This window comes from Erinaceus europaeus, chromosome 4 (assembly GCF_950295315.1).
Source record: "Erinaceus europaeus chromosome 4, mEriEur2.1, whole genome shotgun sequence".
NCBI lineage: Eukaryota > Metazoa > Chordata > Mammalia > Eulipotyphla > Erinaceidae > Erinaceus > Erinaceus europaeus.
Window position 1 is genome coordinate 141140896 of NC_080165.1, and position 22720 is coordinate 141163615.

Sequence of the window (22720 nt, forward strand, 5' to 3'; positions counted from 1 at the left end):
TTATTTCTTTTATGTGAATAAGCAACAATTTTTATTTGAATGGCTATTTTTGTTTATGTCTCTTCATGTCAGTCACCCAAGCATTAATCAGGAGTTGGCTACATTTAAGTCAGGAAGGAGACTGGGTTTAATTCTTAGTATTCACTTAATATGCAGTCTTGGGCTATCTTCTCGTTTGACTCCTTTATACAATGCAAATGACGTTAAGCTTAGGAATATGATATGCTTTATGGATTTTATGGCGCTTAGTGCTAAGAAAAGTAAAGCTATTTTTACAGAGCTCTGCAACGAGATGGTCTATATATTGTGTTAAAGCAATTGATAAAATCGTTAGTCTAATAGAATTTAGACAGCTCAGTTATTTCAATGCTCTTTAAAATGCGTTAGTGGCTTTTGAAGTGGCATGCTCTTTGTTGACTCCATCCTCGAAGTATGATCTGTGTGCCAGTTGTAACAACATCACCTGGTAGTTGATTCGAGATGCGGACTTTTGGGCCTAGTACCCCAGTTGAATCAGTCAGAATGTGCTGAATCCCTTTCACAAGCCCACTAGGTGCCTGGTGTGCCTGGTGTGCACATCATGTTGAAGCCGCCCTGACTTAGAACACATAAACCTCACAATTGGACAAGGCAGAGGCATTCAGCCTTCGTGGGGCCTCTGAGTGGCTTATGATTTTGCAAGAAATAGAAATATTGGGTATAGTGTAGTTTAACTGTACTGATAGGAATTGTGTGCTGAATGGAAGAATCTTACACTTAAACAGAGTATAGCCTGTTGTCTGTACTCACATAACAAAATACGTTAATATTGCCACCAGGGTTATCACTGGGACTCAGCACCTGCACAACTAATCCACTGCTCCCAGCAGCCTTTTTTTTTTTAATTATGGAAAGAGAGAGAGAGAGAGAGAAACAGAGACAGATATACAGACATCTGTAGCACTGTCTCACCACTCCCAAGGCTTCTCCCTTGCAGGAGAAGCTTGGTCTCTGCACATTGAGACTCGAGTACATTACCAGTGTGCCACTGCCCTGCCCCAAATTGAGATGATTATTTTTAAAGAGATAACACATGATAGTGATTCCTTCATCTGAGCTTATTGGAAATTGAGAAGTTGTATTTAAATATCTTTTTGAAATATATGACTTTTCCCTTTAAAAGTAAAATCTGTGTTGCAAATTTTATAGAAATGGCTTGAAAAGCATTATGTATCTCTTTTCTTAAACAAGGCAAATGGAACACAATCCCACTTTTTCTTAATGGTAAAACTTTCCTTACTACATACACACCTTAATATCTTTAAAACACATGCCAGGCTGTGTTTCTTCCCGGGCATGTGCTTTCTGGGCTGGAGAGAACTCGACCAGAGCCAAACTGGGCTGCTGCTTACTCAGCGACGCAGGAGAGGAACCAGGAACTTGTGTTGGGTTTGGGTGTTTATTAGCCTGTGTCCTCCCTTCTGCCTGCCTGTTGCTTGTGATCATCTGCTCTCTGAGAAACCAAATGAGGTCCTGTTATATGTCACGTGAGGTTCTTGGCCTCCTCATTCATTCATGAATTCATTCATAAATATTTATTGAGCAACTATTATGTGTCAGGCTCTGCTAAGTGCTGACTATCAGTGGAGAGTGAAAGTGAATACTGGTTTATATGGAGCCCACATTCCAGTGGGAGGAGATAGACAATGAACAAGTACCTGTGTGATACAATGCGAGGTGTCAGTAAATGCTTCCAAGACAGTCAGAGTGTGGCATAAATGCAGAAAGTCAAAGGAGTCACTGCTTTACGCAGGACTGTAAGGGAGTGAGGGGCACAGCAACTTGAGTGGAATGAAACACATTTTTTGAAAAGAAGAGTGCATGATATTAGGATTAATTAGGATATGGATCCTAATTGCTTAGAACCCTCAGGTTTCTGGGGGTGTGGATTGCTATCAACAGCCATGTCTAGTGGAGAAGCAATTACAGAAGTCAGAACTCCCACCTTCTGCACCCCATAAAGAATTTTGGTCCATACTCCCAGAGGGATAAAGAATAGGGAAGCTTCCAATGCAGGGATGGAATGTGGACCTTTGGTGGTGGGAACTGTGTGCAATTGTATCCCTCTTATCCCACAATCTTGCCAGTCATTACTAAACCATTAATTTTTTAAAAAGTTAAAGAAAAGAGAAATTTCTTAAGAAAGAAAAGAATTTTTGGGTTTTCCTTAAGGTATTAAATCTTGAGTATTTTTTTTATATAGATTTTAGTTTCTTACATAACCAAAATTATGGTTACCATCACACCATCTATGGGGCTTTATGCTACTTGTAGGGATCATAGGCAGGCTAAAAGGTGACAGAATGCTGGAAATTTGGGGATATTTCTCTGTGTGTGTGTGTGTGTGTGTGTGTGTGTGTGTGTGTGTGTATGTGTGTGTTTCAGTTAGTAATAGTCTGTCATAGTTTAAAACCTAGGTACAAAGTTGTATATTCTTTTTTTCTGTCCAAAAGAAGGGGGGGGGAGGATCAGAAGAGGATGTTGAAGATGTGATCAAAGAGGATATAATCTCTTGCATTCTGATGTTACTATTGTCAAGACCTTGAAGTAAGACCTGGTTATCTGGGGCAAATCTGCTCTGAGGAGAGAAGTCATGTTAATAGTTGAAACTATTGGTTAAAATCTCACTCTTAGGCAGAAGTTGAAAAACAAGATCAGAAAAGAAAACACAAGTAGAACCTGAACTGGAGTTAGTGTATTGCACCTATGTAAAAGACTCTGGGGTGGTTGGGGGCGGGGGGGGGGGGGGGACAGGTCCTGGAAAAGGATGACAGAGGACCTAGTGGGGGTTGATTTATTATGTGGGAAACTGGGAAATGTTATGCATGTACAAACTATTGTATTTACTGTCGAATGTAAAACATTTATCCCCCAATAAAGAAATTTAAAAAATATTATTTACTAAAATATTCTTATGGAATCTTTGGAGCTAAATGAGATATAAAAAGACTTGAACCAAGTCTATATGAATATGATACATACTACTATTTTCCATATGGCTATTGATAAATGATAGGTCATGGGACTCAGACTGAAGATAAGGCCATAATTTACTATTTTAATGAAATACTTGATGTATTTAAATGTTTCTAATATGATAAATTGATTAAAATGAATTGTTAGTTTTGACATCTTTCAATTTTGCCTTATTTTAAAATGTTGACTCCTTTACTAGTAATGTTATACTAAAACTCAGTAGGTGGTGAAGATTCAGCCCCAGTGTTGGATCTTTACAAAACCTTTTCCTGATCCAAAGTAACAAAAACTTTTTTCTGCATTTTTTTCTAGGAAAAGTTCTACAGTCCATATTTATTTTTATGACCCATTTCTATATTGTGTGAGGTAAAGATCAAAGAGATTCTTTTGTACACATGTCACAGCAGCTGTCTTGGAAATCATGGTCCCTCCCCCCAAGTAATTTAGTGTAAAATATATATAAATATATATATTTTACACATATACATACACACAGAATATAGTAAATATTGAAGTAAGAAGTATAAAAGTCATTTTTCTTTTTTCAAAGGACTACATTTCTTGAATTTATTTGCATAGATTGTTTATATTATTTTGTGTTCTTGTAATTATAACTTCTATAGTGATATCACTCTTATTCTGAATATTGGCAATTCACATATTTTTCTTTTTAAATATTTATTTATTCCCTTTTGTTGCCCTTGTTGTTTTATTGTTGTAGTTATTATTGTTGTTATTGATGTCATCATTGCTGGATAGACAGAGAGAAATGGAGAGAGGAGGGGAAGACAGAGAGGGGGAGAGAAAGATAGACATCTGCAGACCTGCTTCACCGCCTGTGAAGAGACTCCCCTGCAGGTTGGGAGCTGGGGGCTCGAACCGGGATCCTTATGATCCTTATGTCTGTCCTTGTGCTTTGCGCCAGGTGCGCTAAACCCACTGCACTACCGCCCAACTCCCAATTCATGTATTTTTCTTTATCTCCTGGACTGTTTGTCAGTTTTACAGATATTGTCAAAGAACCCACTTTTGATTTCACTGATTTATTTTCTCTCCATTTTTCTGTTTCCTAGTTTATTGATTTCTGTTCTTATCTCAAGTCTAATTTGCTCCATTTTAAAAAAAATTATTTATTTATTTATTCCCTTTTGTTGCCCTTGTTGTTTTATTGTTGTTAATGTCATCATTGTTGGATAGGACAGAGAGAAATTGAGAGAGAAGGGGAAGACAGAGAGAGAGGGGAGAGAAAGATAGGCACCTGCAGACCTGCTTCACCACCTGTGAAGCAACTCCCCTGCAGGTGGGGAGCCTGGGGCTCAAACTGGGATCCTTACGCAATGATTTTTGTTTTTTAAGGTGAAAGGTGTTCAGGTCACTCACTCACTCACTCGAGACCTTTCTCCATTTAAAATATGTACATCTTAGTGATAAAATGTCTATCTGTAATTAAGCTGCTTCCCTCCAATCCAATGTTATTTTTATTCCTACTCAATTTAAAACAACTTTTAATTTTTTCTTCTCTTTCTCCTTTGACTTACAGTTATGTAGAAGTGTTCTATGTTTCCAAATATTTGAAAATTGGGAGGGGTAGATTGCATAATGATTATGCAAAGAGTCTCTCATGCCTGAGACTCCGAAGACTCAGGTTCAGTACCCCACACTACCATAAGCTAGAGCTGAGCAGTGCTCTGGTTAAAAAAAAAAAAAAATTTGAGAGTTTACATGTATCTTTCTGATTACTCTTTTTTTTTTTTTAAGATTTTTATTATTGATTCACGAGAAATGATAGGAGAGAGAGAAAGAAACAGACATCACTCTGGTACATGTGCTGCCAGGGATTGAATTTAGGACCTCATGCTTGAGAGTCCAACGCCTTTTCCACTGCACCACCTCCCAGACTGGACCACCTGAGTACTCATTTCTCATTTAGATTGTGACCAGAAGACATTCTGTAGAAGTTAAGTTCTTTTAAATTTACTCTGACTTGTTTCATAGTACAAATATAGTTTTTCTTAATATATATTAGCAGCACACTAAAAAAAATGGCTAGTCTGCTTTCTGAGATAAGGTGGTCTATAAAATTCAGTTAGATTAAATTGCTTTATGGTGTTCTTTAAGACTTTTATATGCTCGTTAATTTTATGACTGTTTCCACCAGTTATTGAAAGGGTGATGGTAAAATCTCTGACCATAACTGTTTTTCTTGTAGTTTGATTAGATCTTATTGAACTTGATGCTATTTATGATGTGCATAAACATTTCAGGTTGTTGTGTTTTCTGATGAATAGACCTCTTTACTACAATTAGTTTTTCTGTTGTTGTTCTTTTCTGTATTGGGGGGATTAAAGGTTTACAGTCAACAGTAAAATACAGGAATTTGTACATGCATAATATCATTTCATAGTTTTCCACATCACAATTCAGCCACGGCTCGGTCTTCCTCTGCCACCCTGTTCCAGGACCTGAACCCTCCCCTCCACCCCAGAGTCTGTTACTTTGGTGCAGTACACCAACTCCAGTCTAAGTTCTGCTTTGTGCTTTCTTATTTTTCAACTTTTTCTTTATTAGTGTTTAATAATGATTGACAAGATTGTGGGATAAGAGGGGTACAATTCCATATAATTCCCACCACCAGAGTTCCATATCCTACCCCCTCCATTGGAAGTTTCCCTGTGGTGGGAGTTCTGGCTTCTTTAATTGTTTCTCTACTGCACATGGGCACTGGCAATTTGATCCTTACCAAGCTCAGCTTGTTTCTGTCTTTCCTTAGTGGGGTAGGGCTCTAAGGAGGTGGGATTCTAAGATGCGTTGGTGAGGTCATCTGCCTGGGGAAGTCAGGTTGGCATCGTGGTAGCATTTCTCAACTTCTGCCTATGAGATCATCCCATATTCATCCTTCTGTTTCTGACTTATCTCACTTAACATGATTCCTTCAAGCTCCATCCAAGATGAGATAAAGAAAATGAAGTCACCATATTTAATAGGTGAGTAGTATTCCTTTGTGTATATAGACCACAACTTACTCAGCCACTCAGCTGTTGTTTGACGTCTGGGTTGCTTCCAGGTTTTGGCTATTACAAATTGTGCTATGAACATAGGCATACACAGATATTTTTGGATGGGTGTTTTTGGTTCCTTAGGATATATCCCCAGAAGAGGAATTGCAGGGCAATTGGTTTTTTTCTTACCTGATACTATTTTTTCCTCTCTGATCAGTTTTGGCAAATACTAATGAAGCCACTACAACTCTTTCCATTAGCATGGTGTGATTTTTACATTCCTTTTACCTAGCCTATGCCTTCATATTTCAAGACTTTTTTTTTTGTAGGCAGCATATGTCTGAGTCTTTACTAGTATGTTCATCATCTCTATTTTAATTTTTTAATATTTATTTATTTTCCCTTTTGTTTTTATTGTTGTTGTAGTTATTATTGTTGTTATTGATGTCATCATTGTTAAATAGGACAGAGAGAAATGGAGAGAGGAGGAGAGAAAGATAGACACCTGCAGACCTGCTTCACCACCCTGATGCAACTCCCCTACAGGTGGGGAGCTGGGGGCTGGAACCAGGATCCTTACACCGGAGGATCCTTACACCGTAAGGATCTGGGCAAACGCTAGAAGAAGAATTGTTGACATCATAGTTTTTTATTTGTTAGGCTATTTGCTGTCTTTTTGTCTTAACTATCAATCCTTTTTTGTCTTTTAGTCCGAGTAGTTTTTTTTTTTTTTTTTAGTGATTCCATTTTTGTCTTGGCTTAATAGTTCTAACTCCCTGTGATGCCTTAGTATCTGCCTTAGAGTTTGTAGGATTCATCTTGAACTCAACCATTGTTTATTTTAGGTTGGTTAGATAGTTTTCACAATTTATTATGTTGTCAGAAGAACCAAGACACATTTTTCATAGAAAAATATTTAATGACTTTTCTGGTCTAACTTTGGGTTTATGTGTGTATTTTTCTTCTTTCTTTCTTCCTTTTTTTTTTTTTCCATTTATGAATGTTTATTTAAAGCCTTCTGAACAACTCAAACCTAAATTGAGATGGTTAAAAAAATTTATTTCTTCTTCTTCTCTTTCTTCCTCTTTCTCTTTCTTTTCTTCTCTCACAATATATTTGTTCTTTTTAATTTTTTATTTATAAAAAGGAAACATTGACAAAACCATGGGATAAGAGGGGTACAGCTCCACATAATTTCCACCACCAGAACTCCGTATCCCATCCCCTCCCTTGATAGCTTTCCTATTCTTTAACCCTCTGGGAGTATGGACCCAAGGTCATTGTGGGATGCAGAAGGTGGAAGGTCTGGCTTCTGTAATTGCTTTCCCGTTGAACATGGGTGTTGACAGGTCAATCCATACTCCCAGCTTGTCTTTCTGTTTCCCCAGTGGGGCGGGATTCTGGGGAATCTGAGCTCCAGGACACATTGGTGGGTTCATCAGTCCAGGAAAGTCTGGTTGGCATCATGCTAGCATCTGGAACCTGGTAGCTGAAAAGAGAGTTAACATACAAAGCCAAATAAGTTGTTGACTAATCATGAACCTAAAGGTTGGAGTAGTGCAGATGAAGTCTTGGGGGGGAGGGTTGGTCCTCTGTTCTGTAGATAGCTAGTAGGCATATTTTAGTCATATTCCAAAGGGCCTGTCGCTAGACTAGTGTTTGTTTGTTTGTTTGTTTTTTCCCCTGAGCCTGAAATCTGATATGCAGGTGGATCTAAGTTATTGTCTGGGGAGATGATGTCATGGCTGGAAAAAGGACCAGAAAGCTGGATCTGGGAAGAGAGTAACTCCCTAATAATGGGAAAGGTGTATAAACATTGTTGACTGTAAACCCCATCGATTTGATCTGATCTGGGGCCCATATTCAGTTTAGGAGCCTATGTGACCTCTGCATCCCTCAAGATCTGAGCTCACATTCTGTGGTCATCAGTAGGAACATTCCAAGCTGCCCCAATATCAGGACCCATCTTCCTCAGGTGTAGCATAGAGTATGTTGTCCAGCCTCCCTTCGGAGGATGGAACATTCTCTACCTTGGTTGATCCAAGTTGAGGGCAAGGTCCTATGGGAGCCCACAAAGGGGTCTATTGTATTGTTCCTGATAGAGATGACCGGTAACAATGGAGAGGGAATTTATTCGAGGTCTAGGCTCATCATGTCTGTTTGGGAATCTCAGGACTCCCCAACTAGGGCCCCAGCTGATGGGGTGGCCTGATAATGATTAAGGAGTCATCATTAAAGTATGCCAGTCTCTTGCCCTTATTCAGCTAGTGCAGACCTTGCTTTGATAAGGTTAGCTTGGGAGTGAGTGAGGAAAGTATAATAGGAAATAGGTGAGGAGGGTATCTAAGTCTAAGTAGACACTATTTCATTATGAACTTCATACTGAATCACTGCGGACTATTGTGTACTTTTGTTTTCAGGTGTATATGTTGCCCTAATTTATGGATACATGTGAACATGTGCTCTATCTCATGGAACCTGGTCTATATCTAGGTTTTGAGACTTTGTTGGGAAGTGAACCACCTGGAATAGAATTAAAGAATACCATGAAAGGAAAGGTCTCACCCGAGTAATGAGGCTGAAGGGTTGGCATTCCAAGCCTGATGTCTCTGGACACAGTCTGAAGTGAAGCATACCTAGGTGGTACTCGTTGCGTTGATTAGGTTGGGATCAGCAGATGCAATATCATTTGGTATGAATTGAGAGAAGCATGCAGGAAAGTGAGCCCCACTCTAGAGGCTCTAGGACTGGGGAAATAGAGGCTCTATAGAGGAAGCGGGAGGTTCCTGCTGTCTTAGGGTTTAAGAAGGCAATAGATAGTTATTGCTATAATCACATTATTTGGCAATTGGCTTAACTTTGAAAAATCCCTTTGTTAGGATTTGCTGTATTTTACACAACATCATCATAATTTATATTCTTTGATATTATTTGTATATAGCTGTGCCACTGGTTGCTTCTGTTCTCCCTGGTCTAAGCTTTTAAGAGAGTCAACATATCAATAACTCAGCCTATGGTCTTGTGTATTTAAAAGTTTGAGACATTCAATCAATTTTCCCTTCTCATATTAATTAAATAGTGATTAATATGACTACAGACCAATAGGAGTGTACATAAACAACCACCACCAAAAGACTGTGTCCCATCCCACCCACCCACCCACCCCCTGCCTGCCCCTTGAAGCTGAACATACACCCACACCCTCACCCCAGGGTTTTTACTTTGGTGCCCTACTCCAAATTCAGTCAAATCCTGCTTTGAGTTTCCCTCTCTGTTCTTCTTTCTCAACTTCTGTTTATGAGTGGGATCATCCCATACTCGTCTTTTATCTTTCTGACTTAGCTCACTTAACATGATTCCTTCTAGCTCTGTCCAAGGTGGGTCAGAGAAGGTGGGTTCATTGTTCTTAATAGTTGTGTAGTATTCCACTGTGTTTATATACCACAGCTTTCTCAGCCACTCTTCTGATGTTGGGCACCTGGGTTGTATTTTTCTCCTTTCTTTCTTTTTTTCTTCCTTTTTTTTTTTTTTAACCAGAGCATTGATCAGCTCCAGTTTAAAGTGATGAGTGGTTTAAGGAAGACTGAACCTGGAACTTTGGAAGTCTCCTTACGTAACCATTATGCTATCTAACTGCCCCCCCATGTGTGTGCCTTTCGTTCACTCATGGTTATTTGCACTTTAGAGTCACACCCGCCTGGATTCAAAACCCAGCTGTGCCACTTTGCATAGGACTTTTTATATTCTATATGCTTTAAGCTTTTTAACATGTAAACTGGAATTAAACTCTCACATTTTTATGGATACAAAGCATTAGACTTGTGCCTGTCACGTGGTAAGCATTATAATTGGTAGCTACTTTTATTTAAAAATTATGTTGAGGGGGTCAGGCGATACACAGCGGGTTAAGTGCACATGATGCAAAGTGCAATGATCAGCGTAAGGATCCCGGGTCAAGCCCCTGGCGCCCCAACTACAGAGGAGTCGCTTCACAGGCGGTGAAGCAGGTCTGCAGGTGTCTGTCTTTCTCTCCCCCTCCCTGCCTTCCCCTCCTCTCTCTGTTTCTCTCTGTTCTATCTGGCAACAATGACATCAGTAACAACAATAATAACCACAACAACGATAAAACAGCAGGGACAACAAAAGGGAAAAAGTAGCCTCCAGGAGCAGTGGATTCGTGGTACAGGCACTGAGCTCTGGAGGCAAAAAAAAAAAAAAAAAAATCAAGTTGATGAACATGTTTTATGATTTTTACATGAGATCAGAAGTATGTCTTACATCTCTGTATTTGTGTCTGATCTGCGGCGACTCTTCCACCTTTCCCAGTTTGAATCAATCCTCCTGCTAATTTAATCCCTTCATTGTAACACCAATTATATTGTGTCATATGTTCAAAAGAATTGGAATCTCCAGCTCACTGCTCTCTCCCTCCAGGATCAAACAAACAGCTTCTCATCCTTACCAACAGCATAGCCCACTGCAGCTGTCCTCAGTTCATTTTGCTTTTGTTTCTTCTCGCCGCTCTTCTACTCTTAGTATGTAGACACTGAATTCTGCCTGTTCTGAAAACTCAGTTTTCACTCTCTGGAGTTGTTGTCTCTCCTTTATGTGTAGCTTAGAGAGCAAGTATGCTTTGAAAATTGTTTGTCATGTCTGTGTTCACCCATCATAATCTTTTGCACCTATGAAGACTCTAAAAGACTATTTCCTGAATCTTTTCTGCTAATTAACTTACTGTGCTCTATTTATTGTATTTCTGTAGTGGCTATGCATCTGACCTTTCGCTACCTTGGGTTATACAGGCACAAAATTCCTTATCTGTAGCTCTAAAGTCCAAAAGACTCTGAAAATTAGATTTTTGAAAATCTTATTAAGTGAGTCTGGTGGGTGGAATAATATTCCTGGAATGATAGTCCTGTCCCAATCCCTAGAACCTGTGAATAGATTATGTTACTTGACAAAAGGGACTTTGCAGATGTGATTAAATTAAGGCTCTTGAAATGAGAAGATTAGTTTGGATTATCCCTGTGGGTTTAATGTAATCACAGTGAAGGTGCAGAGCCAGAGAAGAAGATATGGTAGCAGGAGCCTATGTCAAAGTGATGGAATTGCTGGTAGTGGAAGGGGGGAAAGGCTAGGAGCCAAGGAATGCAGTTCCTGCAAGTCTGAAAAGGCAAATAACAGATTTCCATAGGCCCTGTAGAGAGAACCCAGGACGCAGACACCTTGCTTTAGCTAGTGGCTTCCAGAAATATAAGATGATAAATTTGTACTATGTAAACTAGCAAGTCTCTGGTGATTTGTTATAGCAGCAGTTGGGAGCAAACAGTGATAAAGTTTGACCTGAACTGATGTGTGACTTTATACTATTTACGCCGGATAATTTTTCAGACATCTCACTGTAGAAATCATAATCTTCGACAGCTTCTCTGTGTGGTTAGTTAATATCACACTCCAACACACACACACGCACACACACACCTTTTCTGAAATCTGAGAAATTCTGAGATACTTTTGTCTCCAAAAAAGTGTTTGTGGAGCTCAAGTCAACCACACTAAACATATTTCTTTCCTCTATAAAATACAAGGTATCTGAGGACAGAAACTAAGAGTATCTAGCTCATTTCTGTGTCTCCCTGTTTAGTGACGTACAGGTTATGGTGTTCAAAACCATGAGCAGATCTTGAGTTCCTATATAAAATTATAGGATATTTAGGACCTGTTCAGATCATCCCAGATGAGAGAGAGTGGGGGGAGGGAGAGAGGAGACATGTATTCACGCATGATGAAGCACCACCCTGTATGTGGTACACAACAATATAAGAGAAGGAATAATATAAGAGAAGGAATGAAGTATTGAATTGTTGGAAAAGTCAGGACATATTTTTCTTTACAAAAATACATCATGACCTTCCTGACAACCCATAATTTCTGAAAATTCCATAGACGGGATTATTTTACCTGGAATGTTAACTAATTTTGCATTGTTACTGTGCTAGGTTCTGAATGTGCATTATCAAATACCCATGCTGAGCAGTGTTAAGGTCTTGTGTATGTGTTAAATAGGCATGGAATAATTTTGAATCCTAACAGTTACTAAAATAACACTGATTATTCTTTGAAGAGAGAGTGGCATGTGAGTTTTAGATAGTCACATTTCCATTATGAATTTATAAGAGGGGGCCAGGTGGTGGCGCACCTGGTTGAGTGCACATGTTGCAATGCTCAAAGTCCTCGGTTCGAGCCCCTGGTCCCCCACCTATAGGAGGAAAGCTTTGCAAGTGGTGAAGCAGTGTGCAAGTGTCTCTCTCTCTCTCTCTCCCCCTCTATCAATTTCTAGCTGTCTCTATCCAGTAAATAAATAAAGACTTAAAAAAAAAGAAAACATTAAAAAAAGAATTATAAGAGTTGATCTAACATGGTTGTTTTTAAAATCATACTGATTTATTTTTGTGAAGTTAAGTTCTCACGCATAGGCAGTGCCACCCCTTTGGGTTTTCATCATTCATTCAAATACACAGAGAGAGACAGACAGACAGACATCTGTACATACCACATCACTAGATCTTTGTCCAGTGCCATGGCACCTCCCAAACTTGAGTTTGAACCCAAGCCATGAACTGCCAGTGTGCAGACTCTCCCTCACGAGCTGTATAAATAAATAAAACATTAACTATTCATATGGTTAATGTTCATATGGTTGTGTATAAATAAAGCATTAGCCATTCATGTCTCTGGTTGCTGGGGTTTGGCATGATTTTAATTTTCGTGTTTGTGAATATTTTCTAAGTATTCTTTAAGCAGTATGTATTGATTATGTAATTGTCCAGTAAATATCACTTCACAGGATGAAGACAACTGTGCTGTTTCTGAATGTATTTAGAAAGCACTTCCTTTGATGCCCCCATTCAGTATGTAGGTATGCCTAGCTAGCTGGCTACATACAGATGGAGAGAGAGAGGACAGCTAGCTTGCTAGCTACTTTGGGTAGAGACAGAGAAGCAGAGAGAGGGAAAGAAACCACAGACCTAAGCTTCGGTCCGCGCAGTGGCCACACCCGGACCACACCCGTGGCAAAGCAGCGTAATCTCCCGGTGAGCCATCCTGCCAAGCCTCGATGTGATCTCTGTAAATAGTGACCTACTGAATTCAATCCATTCTTCTCATTTATATGCCATGAAACATATAATTCCGTGATGAAGTGACTGGCCTTGGAAATTCCCACTTCCCAGTGCTGGCACACCACCGTGTAAGGAAGTCTGTCCAACAGCTATTGCTTGCATGCCAGAAGCAGGAGAACTCTGTCTGCGGTACTGCCTTTGGAAATGAGTGTATAGATGCCCTTTTACATACTTCGGCCACCTGGTACTTAACCTGAGAAATGCTTCCATAGAGAAATAGAATAGGTGAGAAAAGTGCCAGGAGCAGTGATCAAAATCCCTGTGTTTCTAAGAAGTAGGCTATCCTAGACACTCAGGGCACAGAGGGGCAGTCGACTCATTTGTGGGCTAGTTCATGATCAAGACTTATGCCACAGGTGCTAGTTTAGGTTACGAATTGTATTTTCATGCTGGGATTTGACCCTAGAGACCCTTTTGTTTTCATTCCTTATGGTCAATTTTGTCTTGTCCATCCTTTCAGTATCTGCTGCTGGAGAATAAAACAATAGGGTGCCACACAAAAACGTAAACATTGATTATTTTTAACGTATTTATTAATGGCATCGGGACAGTAGCAAATCAGACATAGTTTATACTTCCGTGGACTTTAAAGGCTAGTAAGAGAGATACAGCAAATAGATAAACGCGTAAATACGTATTCATAGCTTGAAAATAGAATGTGAAAGAGACAAATAAGACACTGTAAGAGTATTGCAAGGCTGTCCACTTAGGAGGAGTTAGGCAAAGCCTGAGCCTGAAGACGTGGAGAAGGGCTAATGATTCCATTAGTGAGCAACCACGCAGTGGAAGGCCCTACATCAGAAAGAGTCTGGCAAGGAAGAGGCTAGTGTGAGCGGAATCACAGAGAAGAGAAGAGAGAAGAGGGTTCAGGGTGAGGCTGGAAGGGAAAGTAAAGTGACATGTAGAACAGAAAGGCTATTTATTGAGAAAGACTTTGAGCAGAAATAATAATAGGATCAAGACTTGATTTTATTTTATTTATCAGGGCATTGCTAAACTGTAGTTTACAGTGGTGTGAGGGATTGAACCTGGGACCTTGGAGTCTCAGACATGCGTGTTTGTTTGCATAACCATTATGCTATCTCCTCCCATCCAAGTCTCATATTGAAAATGAGCCCTCTGAGAATGTAAGACTGGACAGGGAGAGAAAATATGTGTCATTATGCTCTGAGCGAGGGATTGTAGGGACTTGATCTAAGAGAGAGTGCAGATGGAGAGTAGTGGGTGGAATGCATGTGTCTTTCCATGTGGAGGTGGAAGCAATAAAGCAGTATAAAAGTGTGATTACTAAGTAGAGAGCTGTGTCAAGAGTGACTGACGTCCATCTGTCCCGGGTAATTGAATACACCCTTGTGAATATCTGCGAAGACATACAGGTAGGTGACTGTTGAACTTGACACTCTGATTGGCTGTTGGAAGGCTTGTTTATAAAAAGGGATGCACTTCATTAAAATAGTAAGTCGCAGAAATTTCCCCAAAAATAACTACTCCCATTCTTAATACTTGGACTCTTTGTTTGCAGGAAGAGGGCCATTCAATTTTTAAACCACATTTAGGGGCACAGCCTGCCTTGCTGTATGTAAGTATTCACTAGTGGTTGATTGCTCAGGGCAGTAGACATTCAACAGAGATCTGTTGAATTAGTGCTTTTGAAAGGAGACAGTTTCCCCAGATCAAACTGAAGCAGAGTGACCTGTGCTATGTAAACAATCTTATTTAAACTGACCACAGGCAGCTTCTTAGGTCATGTAAACTGTACCAAAGCAATCAGGCCAATTTGACTTAAACTTACATCTCAAAATAGAACATCAAATATTCTGTTAGAGGAGATAATCACCCAATAGAACACGCACCTTGCCAGGAACAAGGACCTGGGTTCTAGCTCACAGCCACAAGCAGTGGTGTCTTCTCTGCATCTCACACTCGATCAAAAGAAAAAATTCAATGATTTTTTTAAAATAAGTCCACGGGGGTGTGGGGGGCAGGTGGTGGCATACACATGACAGTGCGCAAGGACCTGGGTTCAAGCCCCTGCTCCCCACCTGCAGGGGGAAAGCTTCACAAGTGCGGGTGTCTCTCTTGTCTCTCTCCTTCTCATCCCCCTTCCTTCTCAATCTCTCTCTATCTCTAACTAATTAATTAATTACAAGAAGTCCACTGGGAGTGGTGGAATTGGAATCATACAAACTTAAACTCTCAGTAGAAAAACCTCTGGTGGGGGTCAGGGTAGGTAGCATAATGGTTATGCAAAGAGACTGTCATGCCTGAAGCTTTGAAGCCCCAGGTTCAATCCCCCACACCACCATAAACCAGAGCTGAGCAGGGCTCTGGTTTAAAAAAATTTTTTTAAATACCCTCTGGGGGCATATCCCAATGCTATGAGGCGTGCCACCACGCTGGAGGAAGCTTCACTGATCAGGGTGTTTATTTCTTGGTGTTTTTCTGTCTAAAATTAAAAAAAAAAAAAGGTTAGGTTGTGGGGAGGGGGAGTATTACACATGTGCAAAGCCTCTGTGCAGCCATAAATGGCAAACTTGCAGTTATGGACAGATGAGGAGGCTTAACTTAACTGAAGGCCAAGTAGTTCAGCCTGCTAGTTTTACTCCATTTCCTTGAGCAGAAGTGTTAGTCATTTGAAACTGTCATTTTATTCTTCATGATCTTGTGAGTCCATCATTTGGACTGGGAATTCGGCTGCTGATCTTGTCAAGGTCCCTGAGGTGTCTGCAATTCTCTGTCAGCCCAGCGGAGGCTCCATAGTGTCAGAGGACCTTCTGCCTGTGTCTGGCAGCTGACCGCACTGGATGTGGACTGGGCTGTGTCACTCCAGGAAGGGAGCTGAATTTGCCTGTGGAGGAGTTCTGAGAGCACTTGCAGGAGATACAGTAGGTTCCTTGAGGCCTTGACTTGGAAGCCACACACATCCTCCCACAGGACACTGTCAGAAACAAGGCACAAAGCCAACCTGTATTCAAGGAACATGGAATAATTGAGTAAGGAGTTGCAAGGAATTTAGGGCCATTTAGTCTACCATAGGCTCTAAGGCACTTATGTTTACATCATTTAAAACTTACCACACAACCTGGAACCTGGCCTCCAGAGCTGTGGCCCACTGGGGGAGTATAGAAACAGCCTGGGGTGGGAGTCAGGCTGTAGTGCAACTGGTTAAGTGCAGGTGGCGCAAAGTGCAAGTACCAGCCTGAGGATCCAGGTTCGAGCCCCCAGCTCCCCACCTGCAAGGGAGTCGCTTTACAGGTGGTGAAGCAGGTCTGCAGGTGTCTTATCTTTCTCTCCTCCTCTCTGTCTTCCCCTCCTCTCTCCATTTCTCTCTGTCCTATCCAACAACAATGACATCAACAACAATAATAACTACAACAATGGCAACAAAAAGGAAATAAATAAATATTTAAAAAAAAAAACAGCCTGGGGGTGTGGATCGACCTGCCCATGTCCGGCGGAGAAGCAGTTACAGAAGCCAGAACTCCCACCTTCTGCACCCCCAAAACCACCTTGATCCATTCTCCCAGTGGGGGAGAAGTGATAGGAGGAAGAAGAGAAGAACCAGCTCCATGAGCACCCAGAGAGAGAGGAGGAACAGGAGCGGGACCTATGGAGGTAGTAATGGTGTCATGAGTGGCTCAGCGGGGAAGAGAGGATAGGATCAGGAAGAAAAATGAGGCAGTTATGTCTAATTGTGGACAGATGATTGTAGAGAGGATGGCTGGCCCATGTGGTGGCGTCGTGCAGTGAGGCGCCTGAAGATTCAGAACCCTGGCGATGGGAATGGAGTGGATTTATACCCCTGTTGACATGTAATTTTGTAAATCCATATTAAATCACTAATAAAATTTAGAAAACAAAGTAATACTGATAAAAAAAATAATAAAACTAAACAGAAAAAAAAATGACCACACAAAATTAGTTTGGGTTATTTGGCAGAAGAAGAAAAACAAGGGAATCATAGCCCCAGGAACTGTAGGAGATGATCAAGTGGGGCCTTAAGTTCTTTCGCTCCTTAAGGTAGCAAGACAAAAATAGTGTTATTTGCAACGAGTCCATTCTCACAAAGGAAGAATTCCATAATTTTTACTGTTTAAAATATTTTTAAGACATGGTATGCAAGTGAATTTTTAAAACTTTGGAAACTGGATTTCTTTTTTTATTCTATCTCTTTATTCTTAGGGATGAAAAGAAGATTTAAATGTATCACAGCCTTCTGAACTTTGTAGCCTCTAAGAAAAACTTAATTGAATGTATTTTTTTTTTGCCACTAGGTATATCACTAGAGCTCCATTTATTCCTCACTGCTCCACCATTCCTGGTGGCCTTTTTTTTTTTTTCTTTCATTTTTGATAGAAGGTGACAGAACTATCTTGTATAGGTATCTATACTCGGTATGTCCTTTTCAGCATTTTTTACAATAGTCAAGATGTGGAAACAGCTTAAGAGCCCAATGATAATAAGGGGATTTTTTACACAGTATTACACAGTGTATTACACAGTGTAATACTATCACACAGTGAAATACTATCAGCCATAAAAATGCAGCCCTAGCTTTTTTAAAACAAAAAAATTAATATTTATTTTCCCTTTTGTTGCCCTTGTTGTTTATTGTTGTTGCTGCTGTTGTTGTTGGATAGAACAGAGAGAAATGGAGAGAGAAGGGAAAGACAGAGGGGGAGAGAAAGATAAGACACCTGCAGACCTGCTTCACCGCCCGTGAAGTGACTCCCCTGCAGGTGGGAGCCGGTCCTTGCGCTTTGCGCCATGTGCACTTAACCTACTGCGCTACGCCCGACCCCCCAGCTCTAGCTTTTGATAGGTGGATGAACCCTGAGGGCATTATCTTAATTTTATGTTAGAATTTAAAAACTGAACTCATTACAGGTTTTTTAAATAACACATGAGAATTTGGCTGAATTTTATAATTTTCAAATCTGTACTTTGGAGGATATAGTCTTTATATACTGTAACAATCTTTTGATGTGTACATCAGTAATTCACAGCATATAGGAAATACACACACATACACATATATGAAGAAACCTAAAATTTGTCTTAGTTTGTATATCAGTAGCCAACTCAGTTACCTTCATAGTCACATGGGTTGTACAGTACAGAAAGATTCATTTACTGTGTCAGAACTATTTTATTTTTAGCACAGCAGGCAACTTTTCCACAGGTAGATTAAAAGGTACTAACAGATCTCTAATAGATGCAATTCTGTGAAAAGGTTTAATTGTTCTCAAAGAGAAAGTGTCATTTACATTAGTTAAAAACACACCACCAGTGGTCTGGGAGGTGGCGCAGTGGATAAAGCATCACACTTTCAAACATGAGGTCCTGAGTTCAGTCCCCGGCAGCACATGTACCAGAGTGATGTCTGGCTCTTTCTCTCTCCTATGTTTGTCATTAATAAATAAATTTAAAAACACACACACACCACCAAAATACAGAAATAAATTTTGTTTTTGCTTCTTAAACTAGTTATAACTTTGAGCATTTAGGATTTGCTTCCTCCCCTTTCCCAATCTGACATCACATCACATTAAGTCTTGACGATGTCACACTGCTCTGAAAGCCCTAGAAGCCAGGCAGGTGATTGGTGAGCAGAAAGACTGGAGACGTGTGCTTGGGCTTCCGGTTCAATCCTGACAACACATGTGCCAGGATGTTTTTTTTTAAATACTTTTTATTTATTTTCTCTTTTGTTGTCCTTGTTTTTTATTATTGTTGTAGTTACTGTTGTTATTAATTGATGTCATCATTGTTGGATAGGACAGAGAGAAATGGAGAGAGGAGGGGAAGACAGAGAGGGGGAGAGAAAGATAGACACCTGCAGACCTGCTTCACTGCCTGTGAAGTGACTCCCCTGCAGGTGGGGAGCCGGGGGCTCGAACCGGGACCCTTAGGCCGGTCCTTGCCTTTACACCATGTTCACTTAAGCTGCAGCGCTACCGCCGGACTCCCGTGCCAGAGTATTTCTATGGCCTCTCTCACTTTCTCTCTCTCCCCCATCTGCCTGATGGGAACCTCTTTCTCTCTTTTTTTTTTTTTGCCCCCAGGGTTATTGCTGGGGCTCGGTGCCTGCATTACAAATCCACTGCTCCTGGAGGCCATTCCTCCCCCCTTTTTTTTTCTTCTGTTGCCTTTGTTGTCCATTGGTACTGTAGTTACTATTATTGTTGTCGTCGTTGTTGGAGAGGACAGAGAGAAATTGAGAGAGGAGGGGAAGACAGGGAGAGAGAAAGACAGACACCTGTAGACCTGCTTCATCTCCTGCAGGTGGGGAGCCGGGGGCATGAACCGGGATCCTTATGCTGGTCCTTGCGCTTTGCACCACTTGCGCTTAACCCATTGTGCTACTGCCTGGCCCTGTCCATCTTTTTCTTTCATGTAATAAATAAAATACATTTTTTTTTAAAAAGAGGTCCAGGGCTTAAATAAAAGCAGTAGAATAGAAAAGGAAGGTTAGAATGTGAGAGATGATGGGACCAGTCCCTGACCAGGCAGGTAGCTCACACACACGTTATCATGTACAAGGACCCAGGTTCTGGTCCCAGGCTGCCATGTTGGGATCTCGGTGCTACGGTGTCTCTCTTTCTCTCACTGTCACTTTCCTTCTCTAGCTCTTACCCTCCATCTAGAGGAAAGAAAGGTGGGGGAGGCCTCCGAGAGCGGTGAAGTTGTATAGACACCAAGGTCTAGTGAAAACACTGGTGGGAATAAATAAAAAGAGTGAGCGATGTTAAGGAGATAGCACCCTGAATATAAGTAGGAACTATGTTGATGGGGCAGAACTGAAGATAATGCCTGTAACTGAAGAGGCAATAGAAGGAGTTTAATTTTGGGCATCTGATTCAAAGACTCTTACGGAACTCCCAAAGTATCTATGTTCAGGAAATGTTTATGCATTTTATCTTGGGTCAGTGTCTAGCCCCACACAAAATGGTGCGACACTAATCTGGCTTCTTCCATTAAAAGAATTTTTGGGGGGTCAGGCAGTAGCGCAGCAGGTTAAGTGCACATGGTGTAGAGCGCAAGGATCCCGGTTTGAGCCCCCGGCTCCCTGCCTACAGGGGAGTCGCTTCACAGGCGTTGAAGCGGGTCTGCAGGTGTCTGTCTTTCTCTCCCCCTCTGTCTTCCCCTCCTCTCTCCATTTCTCTCTGTCCTACCAACAACGACGACATCAACAACAACAAGAACAACGACAATAACAAGGGCAACAAAAGGGAAAAATAAAGAAAATATGTAAGCCAAATGCAGAACTAGACAAATTTATAAACATAGTAGGATCTTATCACAGCTCTGATAGAGCCAAAAGTTACAAAAAGAAAAAGAATCAGAGGGCCAAGGGCCGAGCGGTGACACACCCAGTGAAGTGCACACATTAGCATCCACAGGGACCCAGTTCCAAGCCCCTGCTCCCCACCTGCAGGGGAAGAGACTTAACAAATGCTGTCTTTCTCCCTTGCTATCTGCCCCATCCCTCTCAGTTGCTCTCTGTTATATCCAGTAAAATAGAAACAGAAGGAGGAGGAGGAAGGAGATCTAGGTGTATGTATTTGTGGCTGTCACTGAGGAACAAAGTAACTCAGCTGCATTCCTTGTTGTCTTCAAGTATAACTTACAAGGAGTGACCAGTGGAATTTGAAAAGAAGTGAATATGATTGGGAAACCATTATTTTCCCCCCTGGAGGAAAATATGGGGGCCCTGGAGACAGTTGATGATGTCCTTAGTAGAGCACACGTCATCATGCCTGATGGCCCCAGTTCAAACTCCTGGTCGCCACTTGTAGGGAGGAAGCTTCGTCGGCAGTGGAGCAGTGCTGCAGGTGTTTCTCCTCTCTCTGTCTCTCCCGCTTTTTGCCTCCTATCTCTATCAAAAGAAAAGTCCTGCAGGCACTGAGCTCTAGGGACAACCCTGGTGATAGACAATGAAAGAAATAAAGGTAGTAATAAAGTTACTTGGACATTAAAAAAAAAATAAGTAGGCCTGGGAAGATACAATAATGGTTATGCAAAAGACCTTTGTGCCTGAAACTCCAAAGTCCCTGGTTCAGTCCCCAGGACCACCACCTGTCAGAGCTGAGCAGTGATCTGGAAAGAAAGAAAAGTCTCAGCTTCTATGAATGCAAACAAATAAACCAACAAACAAAAGTGTGATGCCACTTGCAATGTGCATCGATCTCATAGTAACAGTGCTTAGGTACTTTGAAAACCGAGATCTGAACTAAGTTGTTGGTGTTACTTAGCTAAAAGGCTAGTTGAAATTTGTGACTGTGAGAAGTTTGGAAAGTAAAGGCTGCTTCTAATTCAAAAAACATTTTTTTTTAATTATTGCATTAAGTCATGTTCTGGTGGGTTTTGATGAGTATAATCCAGGACGACTTGGACTATTTAATCTCTTAGCTATTCATTCAAAACCTTACGCATTTCGTGGAAATTAAATTTGATACTACTGTTCAAGCTTCCTTAATCTTCAGAGCTTCTCTTTAGAGAGGATCTTTCTCCCTGACTCTCTGGATAGAATCCCTGTTACGGTAAGTGAAGATGCTGGCTTTAGAGACAACAGTAATCACCATAATGATGATGATTGTGAGCTCAGCTGACAATCAAAAAAAATAACGGGGGGGGATAGCATAATGGTAATGCAAACAGACATGCTTGATGCTCCAAAGGCCCAGGTTCAATCCCCTGCACCACCATAAGCCAGAGCTGAGCAGTGCACTGGTAAAAATGAAAATAAAATAAGTCCATATATATATTTAATGTAATGTTCACATTCTAAGACTTAAATAAAAGTCAAGTTTAATTCATTTTGTCATTTCATCTACTAGCAGGTATTTTCTTAAGAGTAATTTGCCTGTTCTTTTCACTGATAATGTTGATTGCATTGTTTGATTCTCTACAGGTGAACTGGTACACAGGTTGATCTCAAGATGCCATTGGTGAAGAGAAACATCGATCCGAGGCACTTGTGCCACACAGCACTGCCCAGGGGCATTAAGAATGAGCTGGAATGTGTAACCAATATTTCCTTGGCAAATATAATTAGACAACTAAGTAGCCTAAGTAAGTATTTTACACCTGTTGTTTGCACAACACAGTTTAAGATTTTTCAAGTATTAAGGTGATTAATTGGGAGGGAGATATCGGATGGGATATTTACAAATTTGCCCTGTTAAAGTGTTATTTGAAGTAAAAGTAATGAGTGTCTACTTTGTTCCTTCTTCCCCTGCGTGTTTCTGCTGGAAAAACGCAGTAAGAGCAGTATTTCGGGAAAAGAGTAGAAGATACATGACCTGATCAATGAAAGGATGGCCAGAATTGTACTTTTGCTTGTTACTGACATTTTCTCTTTTTAAGGCTTTACCTATTTTTGTTTTGGCAAAGTAGAATCTGTCTTTACATAAATTTTATTAGTTTCTTATTTATTAGTTCACTTAAAAGTGAGAGGTGGGGTGGTCACCAGTCACAGAATTGGATTGAGTTGTCCAAAGGACATTAGGATCCCTGCAAGTG

The 22720-nt window shown here is 40.7% G+C and overlaps 1 protein-coding gene across 4 annotated transcripts in view; it reads left to right on the forward strand.

Annotated features, from left to right (window-relative positions):
• WASF1 (WASP family member 1) overlaps nucleotides 1–22720 on the forward strand; it is a 58730-nt gene that overhangs the window by 15486 nt on the left and 20524 nt on the right. For all 4 annotated transcript variants that reach the window (XM_060190648.1, XM_060190647.1, XM_016191739.2 and 1 more), the window contains exon 2: nucleotides 22110–22270. In XM_060190648.1, coding sequence (XP_060046631.1) covers nucleotides 22138–22270 — 133 coding nt within the window. In that variant the 5' untranslated portion in view covers nucleotides 22110–22137. The remainder of the gene's footprint in view (nucleotides 1–22109; nucleotides 22271–22720) is intronic.